Raw genomic sequence first — 19,532 nt, forward strand, 5'->3', positions numbered from 1 at the left:
AAGATCTTCTGCTTTTGAATGGAGTTTGTGTAAACTTTTAGCATGAGAAATTTGCTATAAGATACTAATTTCTGCTAATACCTTAAAAAGTTATCTAGCCTCCAGCTGTCTTTGATTCTGGAGATCTGAAAGTGGAATATAAATTAATATTACTCTGAGATTATTTTAACTGCAGTTTCATCTGAATAAATGTAAGTTAAAATGAACTGTAGTATACTCTGAAGATCACTCCCAAGCCTGAGTTAGATGATTAAACAATTTAATAGACTTCATCATGAATTACTATTTTTTATGGAGACTGCTTATGCCAATTATATGACCTATCCCCGTCTTAGTTTTTAAAGATAATTCTGGAAACAAATGAGTTTCTCATCAACATCCAGGCAAACTTTTCCACATAGACTTCGGATATATTTTGGGTCGCGATCCAAAGCCTCTTCCTCCTCCAATGAAGCTGAATAAAGAAATGGTAGAAGGAATGGGGGGCACCCAGAGTGAGCAGTACCAAGAGTTCCGCAAACAGTGTTACACAGCTTTTCTTCACCTTCGAAGGTAAGTTAATTTGCTTGATGTAAAGAATTTTGATAATTTCATTTTGTAGAGCAAGAAGAGTTGTTTAAATGTATACATTCTTTAGCATCACTCTTTTCCAGAATGACACAGGGAACAGTATTTCTTAATGCACATTTAATGTTTATTTTGATGAACAGTCTGATAGCAAAAGAAAAAAGAATTTCTTGCTTTCCCACTAATTATATGATTACTAAATCCCACCAAATAGGAAGCTGGCATTATATAAGATTAGGTGAACATGGAGGTTTCAAAATCAGTGGGTTAAAATCATTTTAATAAAATATGTTCTGTGTGCTTTGCCAGTGCTGGGAGAGAGAAAAGATTAAGCAGCTTCGTAACCATTCACATCTCCCTGAAGCCAGTCTTGAAGGATTATAATCACGATATTAAGTTCTTTTCCTTCTCCCAAGCTCATTTCCTTCTTCTTTATCAAAGAATGAAGCATTTAGCTGATTTAAAGTGATACTAATCCATTCATTTTTATTCTGTAGCAACATTATCAGCCTTAGTTTTGGTGGCTCTTCAGGAGCTCTGAGAAGTTTGTTAAATGATGGAAGAATAAATGTTACATATAATTTTGTCTCTTTTTAGCACCTCATCAGTTATCCTGCTATAAGACAGTTGATTTTTCTCTATCCCTTCTTCTTTCTCCAATACCATTCTATTTCCGCTTTCTTCATCCTAGTTTACTTAGGACTTAACATCATATATCATCAGGGAAAAAAAATAATGTTTGTTGTGATGGTTAGTAAAAAATGACAGGATCATTTGACCTAGCTTAACTTTGCAGAAACCCCTAGCCCAGGAGACGTACCTTCTTTCACCTTTTCCCAGTGAAAATATAACCGACACATAATAAGTTGCCTATGCATGTGGGCTCTGTCTTGTCTTTGTAACCTCGGCTACTCATACAGTGGTTAGAACATAGACATTCTGTATGTTTATTAAATGAGAACCTTTGGTATCTATATGAGAACCTCCAGAACTTCTGCTTCGTATCTGAGATGAGGCCATGATCCTGGGTGATGTCGATGCTGCTGGTCCTAGGAGAATGGCTGTACTCTGTTAATCAGATTTCATCTTTGCAGTGACTCATTAGGCCTTCATTGTTAACTCAGTCTGTACCATGTGTCACAAACTATGCCGTACATTTTACAAATAGCCACACTATCCTTTAGGTGGCAGAGTGACTCAGTTTTACTGACCAGAAATGCTAAAAGAATAATGCTAGAAGAATAATGAGAAGATCAGTGCTCTTTGATTTGTCTGGTGATACAGAAGCACTTTCAGAGAGATGAGATGAGAGTTCCACTTTAATATCTGGGATTTTTAATTTAAAATAGTCAAAGCCTACCAAAAACTAGATGGAACCATGGCATCTCAGTGACGAGGCGGATGGAATGATATGAAATGATAACTAGAGAAATGTCACAGGTGCTCTATCTTACTGAAAGCAGAAGGAAAACAATGTGCTTTATAAACTGTCATTGATAATGGATTAGTAGCAATTCAGTAGAATGAGAAAACAGGCAGGTTATTAATGTGGAGCCAAAGTTAACTTTTATCACTACTAAGAAAAATCACTAAGATGAATCTAAGTAAGTTTATGTTAAGTCTTCATGAAAACTTTATTTTTTGTTTTTTAAAATTTCACTATAGTTAAGTTGGACCCTAATCTTTTGATCAGCATTTCTTTTTTTAATTTTTAATATTTTTAAAGATTTTACTTATTTATTTTGAAGAGAGAGAGAGTATAGTGGGGAGGGGCAGATGGAGAGGGAGAGAGTCTCAAGCAGACTCTGTGCTGAACACAGAGAGCTGATGGCAGGGCTCAGCCTCATGACCCTGACACCGTGACCTGAGTGGAACCTAAGAATGAGATGCTTAACCAACTGATTTGCCAGGTTCCCCCAATATTTATATTTTGTTATATTTTAGAATATGGTTTTGTTAGTAAAAAAAATTGGCTTTATGACATAAGAATGAACCTGATACTTAGAAGTTGTGTTTAGAGCTAAGATTATTTGGCACTTTTTAAAATTAGGGTTTGTAGTAATGACAGACCACCTTCTTTCATGGTTTTTGTTAATGGCTGATCGTTTTCTGCAGCAAGAAACCATTCACTAACATTGGACTGTGTAAACACAGCAGTCCTTTTTGAACTAAGTAATGAATGATTGCAGTTGTGTAGATGACAGAACACATGTTATGGTGTCGTTATGATTTTCTTGTAACAAAATACATGATGAATCAGTATCCACTACACCAGTAATTAGTTGGTAAATTTGGTTTTTGAATGCTGTCTCATGGTAAGAGTAATGCTAAAATATTTTAAATGTCCAAGGGAAACATAACTCTTTCTCTTAACCCATGTCTATGCCAAACATTAATAGACACTTAGGATACAGAGATGGCCTAAATTTTTCAGTAAAAATTCTGAAATTGGGAATGCATTCGAAAGTTTTTACATTGAGAATGTTTGCATAATTACCAAATGGCCATGATGTTATATTGATCATACTTCCTTTCATCATTAGCTTCACTGTTCTCCCTCCTTCAAGTAGTATACTTATTAAATAAATCTTTTTTTAAAAAAATAGGATTCTTTTTTGATATTTGTTGGATGCAAAGTGAATATACTGTAGGGGAAATAGACCTCTGGAACACTGTAGGAAACCTCACATGATACAGTTAAATGCATTTCTATTTCTAATGTTGAAGGTTTTCACTGAACAATTTAGACGTGACTTTTTATTTTATTTTGGTAATGTTTTTAAAGATGTCCAGTAATCTTTAAATCTATTTTTTTTGGGTAGGATATTGAATGACTAGTCTGTTTAATATATACTTTCTGTTAGGGTCACATGCCCTATCTTAAATGGAAAAATGCAGGTTCATAGCAACAGAGGTAAAAGATTAATACAGTTAATGTAGTGATAGATTTTCTATAATGTAGTTGGGTGTTTAAACTTCTTATAGAATATCCTATTTTATATTTATTTACATTTTGTTTTCTTTTGCTACAATAATAGAAGCATGGGTGGCTAAATTAAAAACAACAGATGTTCCAGAAAACATTAATATTTTCCTTTTAAAAGAGAAGCACACATATGCTTCCATGAAGGCAAACATTTTAACATAGATCCTGGCTGTCCATTAGAATTACCTGGGGGAACTTCAGGGAGAAAAATAGTTTGGGGGCCAGTCAGATTTACTTGGTCTGGGCTTGGGCTCAGGCGTTAATATTTTTAAGAAGCTCCCAGGTGAATCTAATGGGCAGCTTTGAGAACCTCTGAAATAGCCCTTTCAAAATTGAGCCTTGCATTTCCCTCCCTGTGTTACTCTGGGAATCTACCCTGTGATATATTCTGATATTCCCTTATGGCAAGATTGGGAAAAAGTGTCTAGTCAACAGAGCAGAGTGTGAATAATTGAGGGTTCATTGAAAGAGCATGTTTTTTTAATGACCTAGCAGCTGGCTGTACTCTGCTAAGACCATGGTCTTACAGCCCTCTCAAGTGGATCTTCTTTGTTTCCATATCCTACATAGCTCAAAGCTTGGTGCCCTCGTTGCTCCCTATTGCGTTTCCTTGCTTGCTTAAAGAAGAGAAGCAGAGGCACAGACATCATGGGATCACACCAATAGATATCCTCCCCATTGCTACCATCATGCTCTGTTCTTTGAAAACTTGTGTTGCCTTCTTCACAACTGCTGCTGTGCCCTCAGCATTCATGTGTTGAATGCTCCAACCACAACCGATATCTGAGTGCCACCTTCTCAATGTAGAGCCAGCCTTGTCCACTCCCTTTCATCAGTACCATTAATTTAGCCCTCCAAAATCTCAGTTTCAGGCTTTTCATTCTCTGACCAGCGTTTTCTATCCTTACAGCTTATTTTTGCATTATACTCATTCCTTAGAAGTCTGTAACCTCATTGATATATCCAGTCTTGTCAGCATTCCACCATATAAAATCTACGTGATATTCCTACTTTTCTCTTTTCTCCACTGAATTTTATGGCTTCAAACTATCATTGCTTTTCTCTCTAAACTTTCTTACACATTTTTATCCAATCCTATAACCTTACCTTCTGCTACTTCATTTCTCATCAGAACAGTGTGCCTTCCTATTTCATGTGTACAGTGCAGCAACTGTATGTTACTGAAGTAAAGCCAACAGCCATGGTGTTCTCACCATTGGAGCTATTTTGCACTCTTCTTTCCCCCAGAGCACGTTTTGCAATGTCCAGAGACAGTTTTGTTGTCACAATGAGGTGAGTGCCACTGACCTCTAGTGGGAAGAAGTCTAGTAAGTAGAAGTCTAGTAAGATACTGCATTCTTGCCCTAGTTCTTTATTCTCTTTCATAGCCCATCTCCTTTTAAAAAGGTCTGTTCTCACTGTCTCCACTAACTTGCTGCTTCTTCTGCCTTCAACCTTCTCCAGTAAGTCTTCCAGCCCTATTCTGCTATTAAAACTAATTTTATCAAGATAAACAGTTACCTATATGAAATCTCATGGATTCCTAGCATCTTTGACACAGTTGAGCACTCCTTTGTCCCTGAAAACCTTTCTTAAGATTTGGTGTAACCCACTCCTCTGTTTCCTTTTTGCCTTGCTGGCTACTTTTGCTGCTTTGCTGATTTCTTCACTCTGCTGTCTGACCTTTACGTACTGAACTGTCTAGAAGTTTCATTGTCAGTATAAAGCATTTAGTTCTGGATTGTCCCCTCCCCTCCCCTGCATTTTCATCCAGACCTGTGACTTTAATTAGGATCCAAATGCTGATGTTTTGAACTGATGCCATCAGCCCAGATATCCCCTCTGAGTTCTCTGTCTGCTTGACATCTTGACTAAGAATCTGGTAGGCGTTTCAAATTCAGTGTGTCTAAAACAGAACATTACTGCTTCCCTGTCCCAAGTCCTGCTCTTTGCTCATTCTGTTTCTTATTGTGGTGAACAACCATAGTTTCCCATTGCTTAGGCTCAATCCTTGACATTCAGTTCCTCTGCCTTCTCCCCCCTACTTCGTTGAAACCCATCAGCACTGTCTGCCCCTCCATCTCTAAACTACAGCCTGAGAACATCTTTATTGTTTCTTTCCTACCTAGACATCAGTCAGATAGTTTCCCTGACTCCATTCCTTTTGAAATGTGTGTATCTCCTACTCACCTGGTAGGGGAGATACCGTGATCATGAAGGTAGTTTTCCAAGGGTGAGCCTTCTTCATTGTACTCCAAAGGTGCCTAACCCTGCAATTTCCCCAAATGTGGAAAACTCAACTGCATAATTTGTGCTAGCGAGGGACTGTGTTCGCACTTCCCTTGAAAAGGGTAAAACAAAAATGTATATCCGAGTGTGTTGCTCCACACTTTAAACTCAATTGCTGCTTCCCAGCACAGTTAGAATAAAATCAGACCTGCCTAAGATGGTTGATGGTTCCTTTCCCTACCCCATCAATCTCTGACCCATTTCCCTATTTTTTGTTTTTCTTTTTCTTAAATCTTTCTATCAGTCAGCCAGGTTTGAAATTATGTTATCATTGTATTTTGTGAGTTCCCATCCCCTTGCCCCATTCCCTTGCAGAATGTCCACTTCATGAATGTAGGGACCCTGTTTGCTCAATTCACCACTGTAGTCCTTGTGCCTAGAACAATGTATAGAGTATTTGTTGGTTGAATAAATACAATTACTATATGAGTAGAAATGGAATAACATCTGTGATACTTTTTTGAAAAATCCATTCTCTCAAGAAAATTAGTAACTTAAAGCTAGGTTACAGCTGATTAGCTGTTACTATATAAGTGAGTTAGGGCCTAATTTGATTAGATGACTTCAAGGTATAAGTTTTCATTGTAGTCCCCTTTTTTTTTTTTTTCCAATTATGGTCCCTCTTGATTTTCATGGACAATATAAAAATTCAAAAATGATAAAATAGGTAATTTGAGGTTTATATGAACAGTCATTTTTGTCTACAAGTTCCATTATCATGATAGTTCAATAATAGCCAGTTTTTAGGTAACAAGTTGTGCTTTTTTATATTATGGATAAGTAGATGGCTGGAATAAAGATTCTGCATCACCTAATGTCTGACCTTCAGAGAAAACATGCAAGGTACTTGTTGATACATTACTGAGATCAGTTAAAAAGCCTTTATTGCCTAAAACCAAAGCGTCCTTTATTCTTATCCATCCCCCAGAGTCAAACTTGAACTTCTTTTATTACTGCAGTGCTAAAAAGGAGCCCTCCAGAAAAATTATAACTACCCAAGAAGAGAGTGTTCTGGAGCAGAAACCCAGTATATACTTATACCTTTCCCCACAAGGCTCCACTTCTGAAAATGCACATTTGGAATAGTACCATTCTTTCTAGAGGGAGAGGAAGAGGAGAGTTTGAGGTTTGGTGAAAATAAACCTTTAGTTCCTATAGGGGCCAGCATAGTCCAAAGATGATATTATTTATATATCTAGCCTATCCTTAATATAGTAGAGTATTACCTGTTTTCTCCTTCATTTAGGATTGCTTATATCCAGACAAGTTGCTATAGTTCCTAAAATGGTGATTTATATCCCTGAGGGGATGTTCCTGAATGATCAGTAGGATGACAGCATCTCTTTTTCATTCCTTTATCTCTGACACATTGAGGTAGTCTTAAGGTAGCAGATTCTTGGACATCATCTAGCAGTGTTTAGTAAATGCTAATTAGGTATAAAATGGATTCTCCTTAGATTTCTTCTAGAGAAATTATCCTCACTGTAAGAATGAAAAGAATGTCATTGGATGGCTACTCCAAAAGTTTATCCCATAGTGTGGGACTTAGAAAGGGCCTTTTATCAAGACCTCAGAATAAGATCATTATTCAAACTTACTTTTTCATTGAGACAGCTGGTAATGGCACATTCTATGCACAATCTATTTTTTGTAGAAGTAATAATAAAGATCCAAGTATGACTACTTCTAGGAGTATTCTTGACAGGAGAAAGAATTGCAAAATTCTAACATGTTGCTATTTTTTTTTCTTTTCCACTCTCCTTTAGGTATTCTAACCTGATTTTGAATTTATTTTCCCTGATGGTGGATGCAAACATTCCAGATATTGCTCTTGAACCAGATAAAACTGTGAAAAAGGTAATTTTTATACATTGTCAGGTATTATAGTCTACTTTTCATATATAAAGGATGTTAAGGTTTTAATTATCCATTTCCCCTTGATGTTCCTGATTTTAGAGTCTTAAGTAACATAAATTAAGAAAGAGACCTTTTGTTTAATTTTTTCACCTTTCAGAATGCAATAGCCTCTCCAGTCCCTGTAGCCAGTTCTGATCATACCCACAGTCACGTGACTAGGTCATTGTATCTAGAGAGAAAAGAAAGCTTACTACTATTACCCTTGCTCTTTTTTCTAGATTTTTTAGCTCTTCTTTAATATTCCTGATAGAATATCTGGTTCCTGGCACTTCCAGGCTATGCATGCTAAAGATCAGAGGCAAACTATTATAATCCTAACTGGGAGAAAAGAGCCATTCTTAATCCTTCCCATCCATATCCTTAGTTACAGGGGTTTCTTACTGTGTCAGCAGAGTAGAGACCTGCCTTTCAACTCAGCCTGCAAGGAAAAGAAAAAAGGATAGTCTTCATGTAGGTGAACAGTGATTCAGAGTTGTCATACCATGAATTCTAACAAGAGATGGGAGAAAGGGTAGCGGATTTGAAGATTTTTGTCTGAATTAGGGTCTGAATCTCTGATTTGGCAGGGGCGGGAGATGGAGGTGGTATATAGAAAGCACTTTTTAAAAAAATCCAAAGATAAGATGATTTTCAATATCAAGGTGATTATCAGTATTGAACTTGAAGGCTAGCATAGCTTTTTGCCTTGCGGAAGTATATAATTACTAATGGACAGTAGCCGTCTTAGAGATGGAGACTCTGTGAGGGATGAAAATAATAATTGGGACCCAAAAGCTGCAAGGTTTGACATAACTGATTCTGAACATTATTAGAAAGATTCCTTTGGACAGCGGTTTTAGCACCGCCTTCAGTCCAAAGTGTGATCCTGGAGACCCAGGATCGAGTCCCGCATTGGGCTCCCTGCATGGAGCCTGCTTCTCCCTCTGCCTGTGTCTCTGCCTCTCTCTCTCTCTCCTCTGTGTATTCTCATGACCAAATAAATAAAATCTTTAAGAAAAAAAAAAAACAAAAAGAAAGATTCCTCTGGATTGAACATTGTCTCATTCATTTGGCCTTCTATGACAAAGTACCAGAGAATGGATGTCTTATAAACAACAAATTTATTTCTCATAGTTTTGGAGTCTGGAAGTCCAAGATCAGGGTGCCAGTTTGGTCAGGTGAGTGCCCTCTTTGAGTTGAAGACTTCTTATATCTTCATCTGGTGGAAGAGCTAGGGAGTTCTGTGGGATCTCTTCTATAAGAGCACTAATGCCATTCATGAGGGTTCCACTCTCCTGACCTAAGCACCTCCCAAAGGCACTACCCTAGTATCTTTCACTTTTGGGCATTGGTATTTCTTTCTTTCTTTTTTTTTTTTTTAAAGATTTTATGTATTTATTCATGAGACAGAGAGAGAGAGGCAGAGATAAAGGCAGAGGGAGAGGCAGGCCCCATACAGGGAGCCCAATGCGGGACTCAATCCCGGGACTCCAGGATCACGCCCTGGGCCAAAGGCAGATGCTAAACCGCTGAGCCACCCAGGGATTCCCTGGGCATTGGTATTTCAACATAGATTTTAGGAAGAGAGGGGCACAAATATCCATACCATTGCAAACATAAATAAGAATCTCTTCTACCTAGTTTTGAGTCTATCACAAATAACGAGAGGTTTTTAATGTAAATACTTTATTGTTTAACCATTTAAGAAAATTAGTCTTATTAAGACTTCGTTTATTATTTTATCCAGCAAGCATTGTTTCAGTAAACTCCCTTCTCTCCATAGGAAATAGACTAGTTACCACACTGGTTTTTGGCATGACTTATTTTTTGTCATTTATTTTTTAATTTATTGACTAAAGCTCATTCATCAAACAATGTAATTGATTGATGAAAATTTCCTTGGCTGTAATGTAATTGATGGGTGCACTAGATACTAAACATTGTTGCCTTCTTTTCTTTTCTTTTTTCTTTTCTTTTCTCTTCTTCTTCTTTTTTTTTTTTTTTTTTTTTTGTAATGATATATTCAGAACTTGTGTACTTTCAATCTGTTTACCTCTGGTCATATAGGCACTTTTTCCTGATTTCACTCCTGTTCAGAAGTTAATTATAAAAGTTCTCTTAATGGTATTTGTTAAACTGAGTCTTCCAGTTTCTTCTGCTAATTATGTCATTCTTGCTCTTACTAGATATTTTGTTCTGTTTCTGTTTCTTTTTTAGAAAATCACTGATTTTATTGTTTAAGGACAGTGCCCGTTTGTTACAGCTACCTTAGTGGCATTGTCTTTTAGTATACAAATGTGTGTGTGTGTGTGTGTATGTGTGTGTGTGCTGAAGCCTGTGTGCTTCAGTCAGTTGAGCATCTGACTCTTGATTTCAGTTCAGGTCATGATCTCAGGGTCTTGAGATCGAGCCCATGACAGGCTCGGCACTCAGTGGGGAGGCTACTTAAGAGTCTTTCCCTGTGCCCCTCCCCATGCTTGCTCTCTCTCTTTCTAAAAATAAATAAATCTTTAAGAAAATGAAATATATGTATCTATATATTATAAGAAGCTACAAATTGTCTGAAGATCTATTTCAAATGACCTGTATAATTAAATTACCTTTGGTGCCTATAGGGTTTATTAAAACATACAAGCCATAACATCCACTCTGATTGAATTGAATTTTGGTAATGTAGGTTTTATTTTTCTCTAGTAATCCTGTGTCTTATTACAAACAATTATAGCATTGATTCTCTTTTAGCAGTTATTTGGATGAGGGCTCAGTTTTTATCACTTTACTTTTTAATTACTCTTTATTTTAAATTTTGGTTTTTATTCAAGTAAGGGAATTTTTTTTTTATTCTAATGCAGCTCAGATAATCAAATGAACTCAGCAAGGAAATACTGTTTACATTAAAACTCTTCCTTTCACTCTGATGAGTGAAAAATTTTCCTTTGTTGTAATCACTTCTGTGATTAAATTCTTAGGAAATGAGTACAAGGAAAAACTTTTTTTAAGCTCTAATAATTTAGATTAAAAATATTTAATAGGGAATGTCTGCTTTTATTATTTTAATAAAAGTTACTCTTATTTCAGAGATGCTAAACACTAAATTATTTTAAGTAGAAGTCTTCCTTATTAATGAATATTAATTAGTCTTGTAATGATGTATTTTGAGCTTTGAAAGAAAAGGGTAAAGATAAGGTATAAATGAAGTCACTGTGCTCCTTAAGGAAGACAGTATAGTTTAGTCTAGAAATGTGTTACAGGGTTTTGTGTGGGGAATAGTTCTACACACCTGAGAATGTGGATGCAAGAAGAGTGTACATCGAAATGTGATTAAAGACAAAACTTAATATTTAGAACTAATTGGAATATTAGAGAATGTGTGTGTGTGCACGCACGCACACGTGATTAGAGCTTACATCTATAACCTGAAGAGCAGAGAGAATGCAGCTTGTAGAAAAAGGATTAGAAGCTTGAGGACCTACAGAACAATAACAAGTAGCCTGCTCAGTATATATGATGCCAGATCAGCCATTTATATGCAGTTAAGGATGATTTTTTTTTTCATAGTTGTTAAATAACATTTACTTTATATGCCAAATACATATATTTTGTGTTTCAACACTTATACAAGCATGTAAGTTTTGATAAATTTAGCTAAAGTTTTTATTCTCCTGCCCTATAGTTTTTTGATGTCCTTAAAAATAGTTCCAAACCTGTCAGACATCTTTTTAAGTCAGAGAAAATAAAGGATTAAACTCAAGGAACAGATCTGCCATTAATTGGGATTCAGAAATGAGAGAGCTAGTTCATTCAAGATATTCCTTCAGATGTCTCTCCACAGAACTGTCCTTCACTTTTTATATCCTCCTCTCTTATACCTCCCCATCCTGAAGCTGCAGAGCTGTTGGATCATTGGGTATACCTCCAATCTAGTGAAGAGATTAGTGCGGATCCAGGGCCATGGCTTGTTGTACTCTTCCTTCTTGGTTTTCTATGCTTAAAAGGAAATACTAAATGTGACCACTTTTTTATTTAATTGGAAACATTTTCTTGCCTGCTTCCCCAGAAGTATATTTGGGTCACTTACAAGGGGAGAAAGGAGTAGAGTTATAAAGGTTGTGTGCAGTGGCATGAGATTGTCTGGAAGCATGAGTTAAGGATCTCTGGGTTGATTGGCTTCATAAATTCTCTTTGCCTCAGTGTCTATATGTAGAGGTAGAGATACTGTTTACCTCAGTGCTAATCTCAGAGTCAGGTGAAATACTGCATATAAAGTGTTTTGCACAGAGTAGTCATTCAATAATATTGGCTTTTAGTTTTTAGGAACCATTCTCATGAATATCTCTACTAATTTTTCTAAACCTTATTGTTATTGGGAATCAACTGTAACTTTAAATATGAAGTAAAGAAAAATTCCCCTCTGAAAATTACAGACCAATTGAAGTAGTTCTTTGCAGAAGTATGAGGAATCACTATAGGAAAGGAGACATTTTGAAAGATGTAATTTTGCCAGTTATTGGCATGGTTCCTGTTCTTTACAGGCATTGAGACAATGTGGGAGAATATTATTATAATCTCAACTTGGCATATCCATTTAATAATAATAAATAGGGATAAAGTGAAGGAGATTATTAATAAATATGCCACATTTTAAAATAAATTTTATATAGTAGTTCTAGCTTCGAAATGCAGAAAAATAGGGGTGGCTGGCTGGGTCAGTCAGAAGAGCGAGTGACTCTTGATCTCAGGGTCCTGGGTTCAAGTCCCATGTGGAGTATGGAGATTACTTAAATAAATAAAACTTTAGAAAAAAAGAAAGGCAAAAAAACCAAAGTGCACTTTTGAGTTAAAAGGAACAATTTATGTTTTAATTTTTTATATTTGCAATATCTAACAGAATCATGTTTATTTCTTTTTTTCTTTTTTCTTTTTTTTAAAGATTTTATTTATTTATTCATGAGAGACACTCAGAGAGAGGCAGAGACAGAAACAGGTTCCTGTTTCTGAGGAGCCTGATGTGGGACTTGATCCTGGGACCCCCAGGAACATAACCTGATCCAAAGGCAGACACTCAAACCACTGAGCCACCCAGGTGCCCCTGTTTATTTTTTCTTAAAAAACACCTAACAACCAACAAGAAAAGAGTGATAAAGAACATATAGCAAAAACAATAAGCTTCATTCAAGAGAATAATATTCAAAACTTCTTGTAAGTTATGAATCACTTCTTTGTCATAGAAATAGGTCATAATGTAACAACATCTCTATCAATTTGATCGGTCTCTTCAAAGTGAGTTCTTTTTTTTTTTAATTTTTCATTCAAAAGACTAACCTACTGTGTGACCTTGTAGGTTCAGGATAAATTCCGACTAGACCTGTCTGATGAAGAGGCGGTGCATTACATGCAGAGTCTGATTGACGAAAGTGTTCATGCTCTCTTTGCTGCAGTGGTAGAGCAGATTCACAAGTTTGCCCAGGTAAGTGCTCCAAAGGCAGTGCAATTTATCTCAGCCTCTCTGCATACTACCCTGGAGTCCTCAGAGAGTCACGCTTTTCTCCTGCTAATGATGTCTTTTCTGCTGTTTTCTTTGTCGAGTTTTTTGCCATTTTATCAGCCAGCTGATGCAAATATGTTGCATATATTATTCATTCTAAAATATGCCACTTAAATTTTCTTAGTTGTTAACTAAATTGTGGAGTATCAACATAGGTATATTTGTCCTTTGTAGTCAGTGGTGATGATAAATCTTTCTTGAGAACAATATTGGGTCTAATGCGGGCCGTTGGCATGTGAGACTTGAATACTTGTTGGGTTTTGACAAATAGTGAAGTGCTAAGAAAGAGTTTAGAAGCTGATAAAAACGGTGCATACCACACACTGAAAAGGTCTATCTGTAGACTTACTGTTAGTAGAATCTTGCATGCAAATACCCGAGGGAAACCTTTTCACACTAGCCTGTGATGGTAAACCTCAGTTTAAAATCTGGTTTAATAATGAATTTCATAATGATGATTATGAAAATGGTGAGCAAACAGAAAAATTAGGCCTCTTTCCCTCCCACACACTCACAGTCTTCTCCTTGCACACTCCTTCCTGACTTTGCATATTAATAATTTTACTAATCACTCAAGCTCAAAGCCTGTATGCTTTGCCTTCTCCTTCACCCAGTACCACTGTCCCCAAGCCTTGTTTAACTATTTTTTCTTTATTCTTTTTAGTTTAACATTTCTTTATCCTTTTCTATCATTTTCTGACTACTAATCCATTTTTTGTTCTTTACGTTACGATACATTGTATAGTTAAAACCTTTAACAATTCTTTTATTTTTTTTCTCTAAGCATTTTTTATCCTTCTAAATATCCCAGTCAGATATATTTTCACAAAATAATGTTTTATTTTGTCCTTTTTTTTTTCTTTTTAATTTCAGTGTATACAATATTTCCCCATTGCCTAACAGTGAAATCCAATCTTTGGTAGCTCACAGCCTTCCAGAATATTGTATGCCAGGCTACTTTCCAAGGTGTTTCCCTGATACTCTTTCTCTGAATATTTTGTACCTTTCTGTCACTGTGATTACATTGCAGCTACCATTTTTTTTTTAGCATAGAACATCCATCTTCTTAACAATGAATCTTTGGTAAACTTACCAAATCCAAGCTGTCCTCTAAGATCTAATCTTAATGCCACTTTGATTGATTTTCCTCTGGATATTTACAGTACTTCTACCTTTATTACGAGTTGCACTTCTATTTTGCTTTCTGTTACAGATACTTGGGTACTTATAATTCCTAAAATACAAACATCTTGAAGGTAGTGGGGCTCTATCTCTTACTCACCTATTATAGGCACACTACCTTATCTACTTAAAAAATATCTAAGGAACATAAAGGAGTTTCTTCTCCAAGAACACGAATTTGAATCTTATTTTATTAGAAGGGCCAACTCAAGTTCTGCTCATAGGTTATTAATCCTAACCAGTCACTTCTCAAGAGAAAAAACTGTGTTTCAGATGGTATGTAAGTGATTTGTCTAGCTAATGGTAGATCTGAGTCTACATAAAGCATAAGAGGGCATTTTAGAGCAATAGGGGATAGAAGCCCAGAATGGGACAATAACTTAGTTAACTTAGTGTGACTAACAAGAGACAGAACCAAGACTTGAACCCCAATTTTTTAACTCTCATATCCAGTATTTTTGAAACTCATTCTCTTGCCAGTGTCTTACTTATCACTATGTCATGAGTTACTGAAACTTTCTCTGGCATAGCCCTCACAATCCAGTTATTTTTCTCTCTCCTTTTTTGTATATACACTTTTTTTTTCTATTTTAAATCTCAAATAGTTGTAACATGCTTGAAGTTAGAAACTTTTAACTTCTGTGTCTGCATTTCCATCCGAGTTGGTTATTTATATTTCATTCTGCTCTATCTTTTTTTTTTTAAAGATTTATTTATTTATTTATTCATTCATTCATTCATTCATTCATTCGAGACACCGAGAGAGGCAGAGACCTAGGCAGAGGGAGAAGCAGGCTTCCCTTGGGGAGCCCAATGTCGGACTTGATACCCAGACCCAGGATCACACCCTGAGCCAAAGGTAGACGCTCAATCGCTGAGCCACCCAGGCGTCCCTATTCTGCTCTATTCTTATCTACAACTTTGCAAATTTTTCTCCTTCATGAGTTTTCCTTCTTGCATACTTGAATTTCCTTATTTTTCTCCTTTATTTTCACCGTATGTAATAGAGCTGAAACCCCACAGTTAAAATTAATGCTGCTGCCTTACACCTCATTTCAGATTATCTGTAGTTGTATGACAACCCTGAACTCACTAGCTTAAAAAACAATGATTTACTACTACTTACAGTTTTCCAGTCAGAATTTCAGCGAGAGCCCAGCCACATGGCTGTTTTGTTTTCTGTTATGTCAGGTGGGTTCATTCATGCAGCTTTGTTCAGCTCTCTCGTCAGGGCTGCTGTTCTCCTACATGGCAGTGGCTGCCCCAAAGGAATGCGAAAGCCAAAGCAGCAGGCCTCTTAGAGCAAGTCAGCCAGCCAGCCCTGCTTCTCAGGGACAGGAGACAGTGTATACTCTGCAAGAGAGGGATTGAATTTGGCATCTTTCAAGACTTAACTGCCACTCATCTAATACAGTCTAACTTAAAGTTGGAGCCTTCAAGTTTTGTAAATGAACTTGTGGTATAAATGAACTTTGGTATACTTTATTTATTTAGTTTTAAAGTTTTTATTGCTAGAGAGAATGAGTGAGAGAGAGAGAGAGCATGAGTGGGGTGGGGTGGGGAGAAAGCGAAACACACTCGCCACTGAGCCAGGAACCCAGCATGGGGTTGGATCCCAGAACCCTGAAATCATGACCTGAGCTGAAGGCAGATGCTTAACCGACTGAGCCACCCAGGTGCCCCTGAACTAGTGGTATACTTTGGTTTGAAATTGTGTAGTCAGTTTATATAACATGCTTTTTGCATTGCTCACTGAATCTAAGAATAGAAGGAACTATGGTTCTTTTTTTTTTTTTTTTTTAAGATTTTATATATTTATTTTACAGAGAGAGAGAGTGCATGGGGCTGGTGGAGGGAGAGGGAGAGGGAGAATCTCAAGCAGATTCCTTCCTTGAGATCCCTGCTCCTCAGCAGGGAGCCCAACATGGGGCTTGATCTCAAGACCTCGAGACCATGATCTGAGCTGAAACAAAGTCAGACCAACCACTTAACCGACCGAGCAACCCAGGCACCCTAGAAGCACCATTTTTCTTTCTCTCTGTATTAAAAATAGAGGAGAGAAAAGGCTAGATAAAGAAGGGACCACACTATTATTTGGGGGAAGTAGTAACAGAGGGACCTTCGTTTACCAGTGTCTCTGGGGACTCGGTTTCCACATCTGTAAAGTGATTGCTATTGAGATAAAAACTAATATAAATTAAATCTATTGTTAGAGATACATAAAGGTTAATTGCTTTCCATATATAAAGTTTATATTGACTATTGCAAAGACTAAAAGAAACCCTCAACACACCAATGGTTAAATTACAAAAGTTGTTCAAAATCAAGAGTTAATGCACATACTTTTTCTATTCAGAGAGAAAATATGAATATGGCCAATAAATTGGTAGTAGAGGTGGGTGTTCTCTTAATTTAGATATAGAGAAAGATAATTTTATAAGCATGAACTGATAGGATTATATTTCTTGGAAAGAAATATTAGGTCTTAGGTTTCTGTTTCTTAGTTCTTTAGTAAAATGGAAGATAAGATGTAAAAATCCTAGTTATTTTAAGTTACTTTGGCCTTTGTTTTACAAACTCTCTTGGACTAAGGTAGATACTTGATAACAGAATAGTATTATTATCTAAAAGCAAGGCCATAGCAACATGAATATGAATTAACAGTAAATATCAGGATGATCCCAGCAATGTAAAGATCACCAGTGTCATCCTAGACAGGTAAAAGTCTAGGATGGCTTAGTACAGCATGAATATCTATGTAGACAAAATTTTTTAGGTATCTCAGCATTCCCACTTTATAATGAGAGGTAAGTGTTTGGGACAACAATAATATTACTTACTTGAACTTTGTATTTCATACAGTGCTTCACTATTTTTTAACATTATATAATCTTTACTATAACCACAAAAGTGAGTTTTAACATTCTCCCCTTTTATAGATGAAAGGGCTGAGCCAAAAAAAATAAATAAATAAAAATAAAAAATAAAAAAAAAAAAGAAAGGGCTGAGCCACATAAAAAGTTGTTACCTAGCTAATCAAAATCAGGTCTTTACCAGAATATCCCATATTCCTTTTTTTTTTTTTTTTTTAGAATATCCCATATTCTACATCCTAAGAAATGAACTTGAAAATGCTCATGCTATCTTAGGTTTCCTTAAACATGTCACCTCTGACTATACTCATCACCTGAGCCTATATTCTTGTGCAGCTAAGACAGTATCAAAGAATTACCTAAGTAACCAATTTCATTGGCATTTGTTTGGGCATTAAAGCATACAAGAGATAATAAATAAGGTTCTAACTGCTCATAAGTCTTTTCAAATTACAAAATTACAGAAAATAGCTATTTCTTTTAAGATTTTATTATTTTATTTTAGAGATAGTGAGCAAGCAAGCATAGGGGGAGGGGCAGAGGGAGAGGGACACGTCGATTCCATGCTAAGCATAGAGCCCAACGCAGGGCTCGATTCCAGGGCCTTGAAATCATGACCTGAGCAAAAATCAAGAGTTGAGTCATTAACCACTGAGCCATCCAGGTACCCTGAAGCGTAGCTATTTCTTAACTAATCTCTGGAGTTTATTTTCTCTTTGAAACTCACACTTCTAAATGCTGTATATTTTCTAAGTAGTGTTACTTGAAGAAATGACATGCAGGTGCAATTCCAGATGACCTACATCTGTTTTTTTGGTCACTCATAGCATTTATTATAAGGATATATACTGCTAATTGATTTAGGCCAGTTTTAGTGCATTCTTATTAATCACTGGATTGTAAAACAGTTTTCTAAAACTGGAGGTAAACTGATTGATACATGTTAACAAAAATTATAGTTATTTCAGCATAAAAGAAATTATGGTCTAAAAGAAGACTACAGAATTGCCACATACAACTATTATGTTGCAATGCTGAAAAGGCTTATTTTCTTCCATCATACCATTCCCTAGGAAGGGTAGAGATTAAACACTGCAATATTTGTTGCCTAGCAACACCCACCTGTTAGTGATACAAATTTTCCACTGAAAAACATTTATTTAGATCATTGTTTTTGAAATTGCATCATCAGAACTCTTGTCTCCACTGAAATGATCTTTAAAGGGCTTTCTAGTCTTGTCTGCACAGAAGGGTAGAGGTCACCTAGTTTGGGTCACTCTGCTCGAAAAGTAGGCCTTTGGATGGTAATCTCTCACACAGTAGCCCATTTCTTTGCTGTTTCTGCTTTCTTCTTCTGTCAGTCTCTTCACTCACTGATTGATGATAGAAGGCTAGAGGGTGAGGTGTGGTTTCCATTCATCTTAATGTGTATTAATGTAATTAACTGAATCTTGGCAGATAAACCAGGGTTGGAGATGTATTTTTTGTTGACTGGGAGTAAAACAGAACAGATTGCATTCAGAAAGTTTACCTACATTCCAGATCAAGATACTGAGAACACATTACTATTAACATTTGGCAAGAATCTTTGATTATTCCCTGTGGTGTTCAAGCAGGGGGAAAAGCACAGGTCCAAACAGAAGGGCACATGAATGTGTGGCTGTATATTATATGCCTTTAACTGAAGAGAACTCAACTATATATACTTGTGGTGATTTAAGAAAGAAAAAAAAAAAAAAAACAATGAAAGAAAAACAATATGGTTATTCTGATACTTTTCCTGAACAGTCTGTGTCCTAATAAATGTGAGAGGAGCTCCTTCAGGGATGCTTCAGATCCCAGTGTCTTCCATGATATGACGTCATGCCATGCTGAATGTGATTCCAGTATTGAAGGTTCTTGGGTTTTTTGTACAGCAGGGCTTCTAGGCGCAGGCCATCCATTTGCCCCGTCTGCTGCTAAGAAAAACCAAGTTTTTTTGCCTAGGTATTAAGGGAAAAACCCCTGTCCTGAGATTTTGGAGAGATGGTTATATGTAATATGTTGCCTTCTGAGGACTTTCTCAAGTAATTTTATTTATGTTCCTGTTTTACCATTATGTGCTGACCCTAGCACCTAAACCCAGCATGGGATGTTTGCACTGTGACTTCTCTGCTCTGATCTACTTTGAGAGCACATAGATGCAAAAAATGCA

The 19,532-nt window shown here is 36.4% G+C and overlaps 1 protein-coding gene and 1 non-coding gene across 4 annotated transcripts in view; both read left to right on the forward strand.

Annotated features, from left to right (window-relative positions):
• The window catches only part of PIK3C3 (phosphatidylinositol 3-kinase catalytic subunit type 3), a 136,981-nt gene that overhangs the window by 113,700 nt on the left and 3,749 nt on the right, over positions 1-19,532 (forward strand). For 2 of the 3 annotated variants that reach the window (XM_077900602.1, XM_077900599.1), the window contains 3 exons: positions 384-552; positions 7,609-7,699; positions 13,080-13,205. In XM_077900602.1, the coding sequence (XP_077756728.1) occupies positions 384-552; positions 7,609-7,699; positions 13,080-13,205 (386 nt within the window). The other variant, XM_077900600.1, reaches the window with a different exon arrangement.
• Positions 5,736-5,898, forward strand: LOC144316623 (U1 spliceosomal RNA). The gene has a single exon (XR_013382563.1). It is a non-coding gene; the product is annotated as a U1 spliceosomal RNA (small nuclear RNA).

Source organism: Canis aureus, chromosome 6 (genome assembly GCF_053574225.1).
Source record: "Canis aureus isolate CA01 chromosome 6, VMU_Caureus_v.1.0, whole genome shotgun sequence".
Classification (NCBI taxonomy): Eukaryota; Metazoa; Chordata; class Mammalia; order Carnivora; family Canidae; genus Canis; species Canis aureus.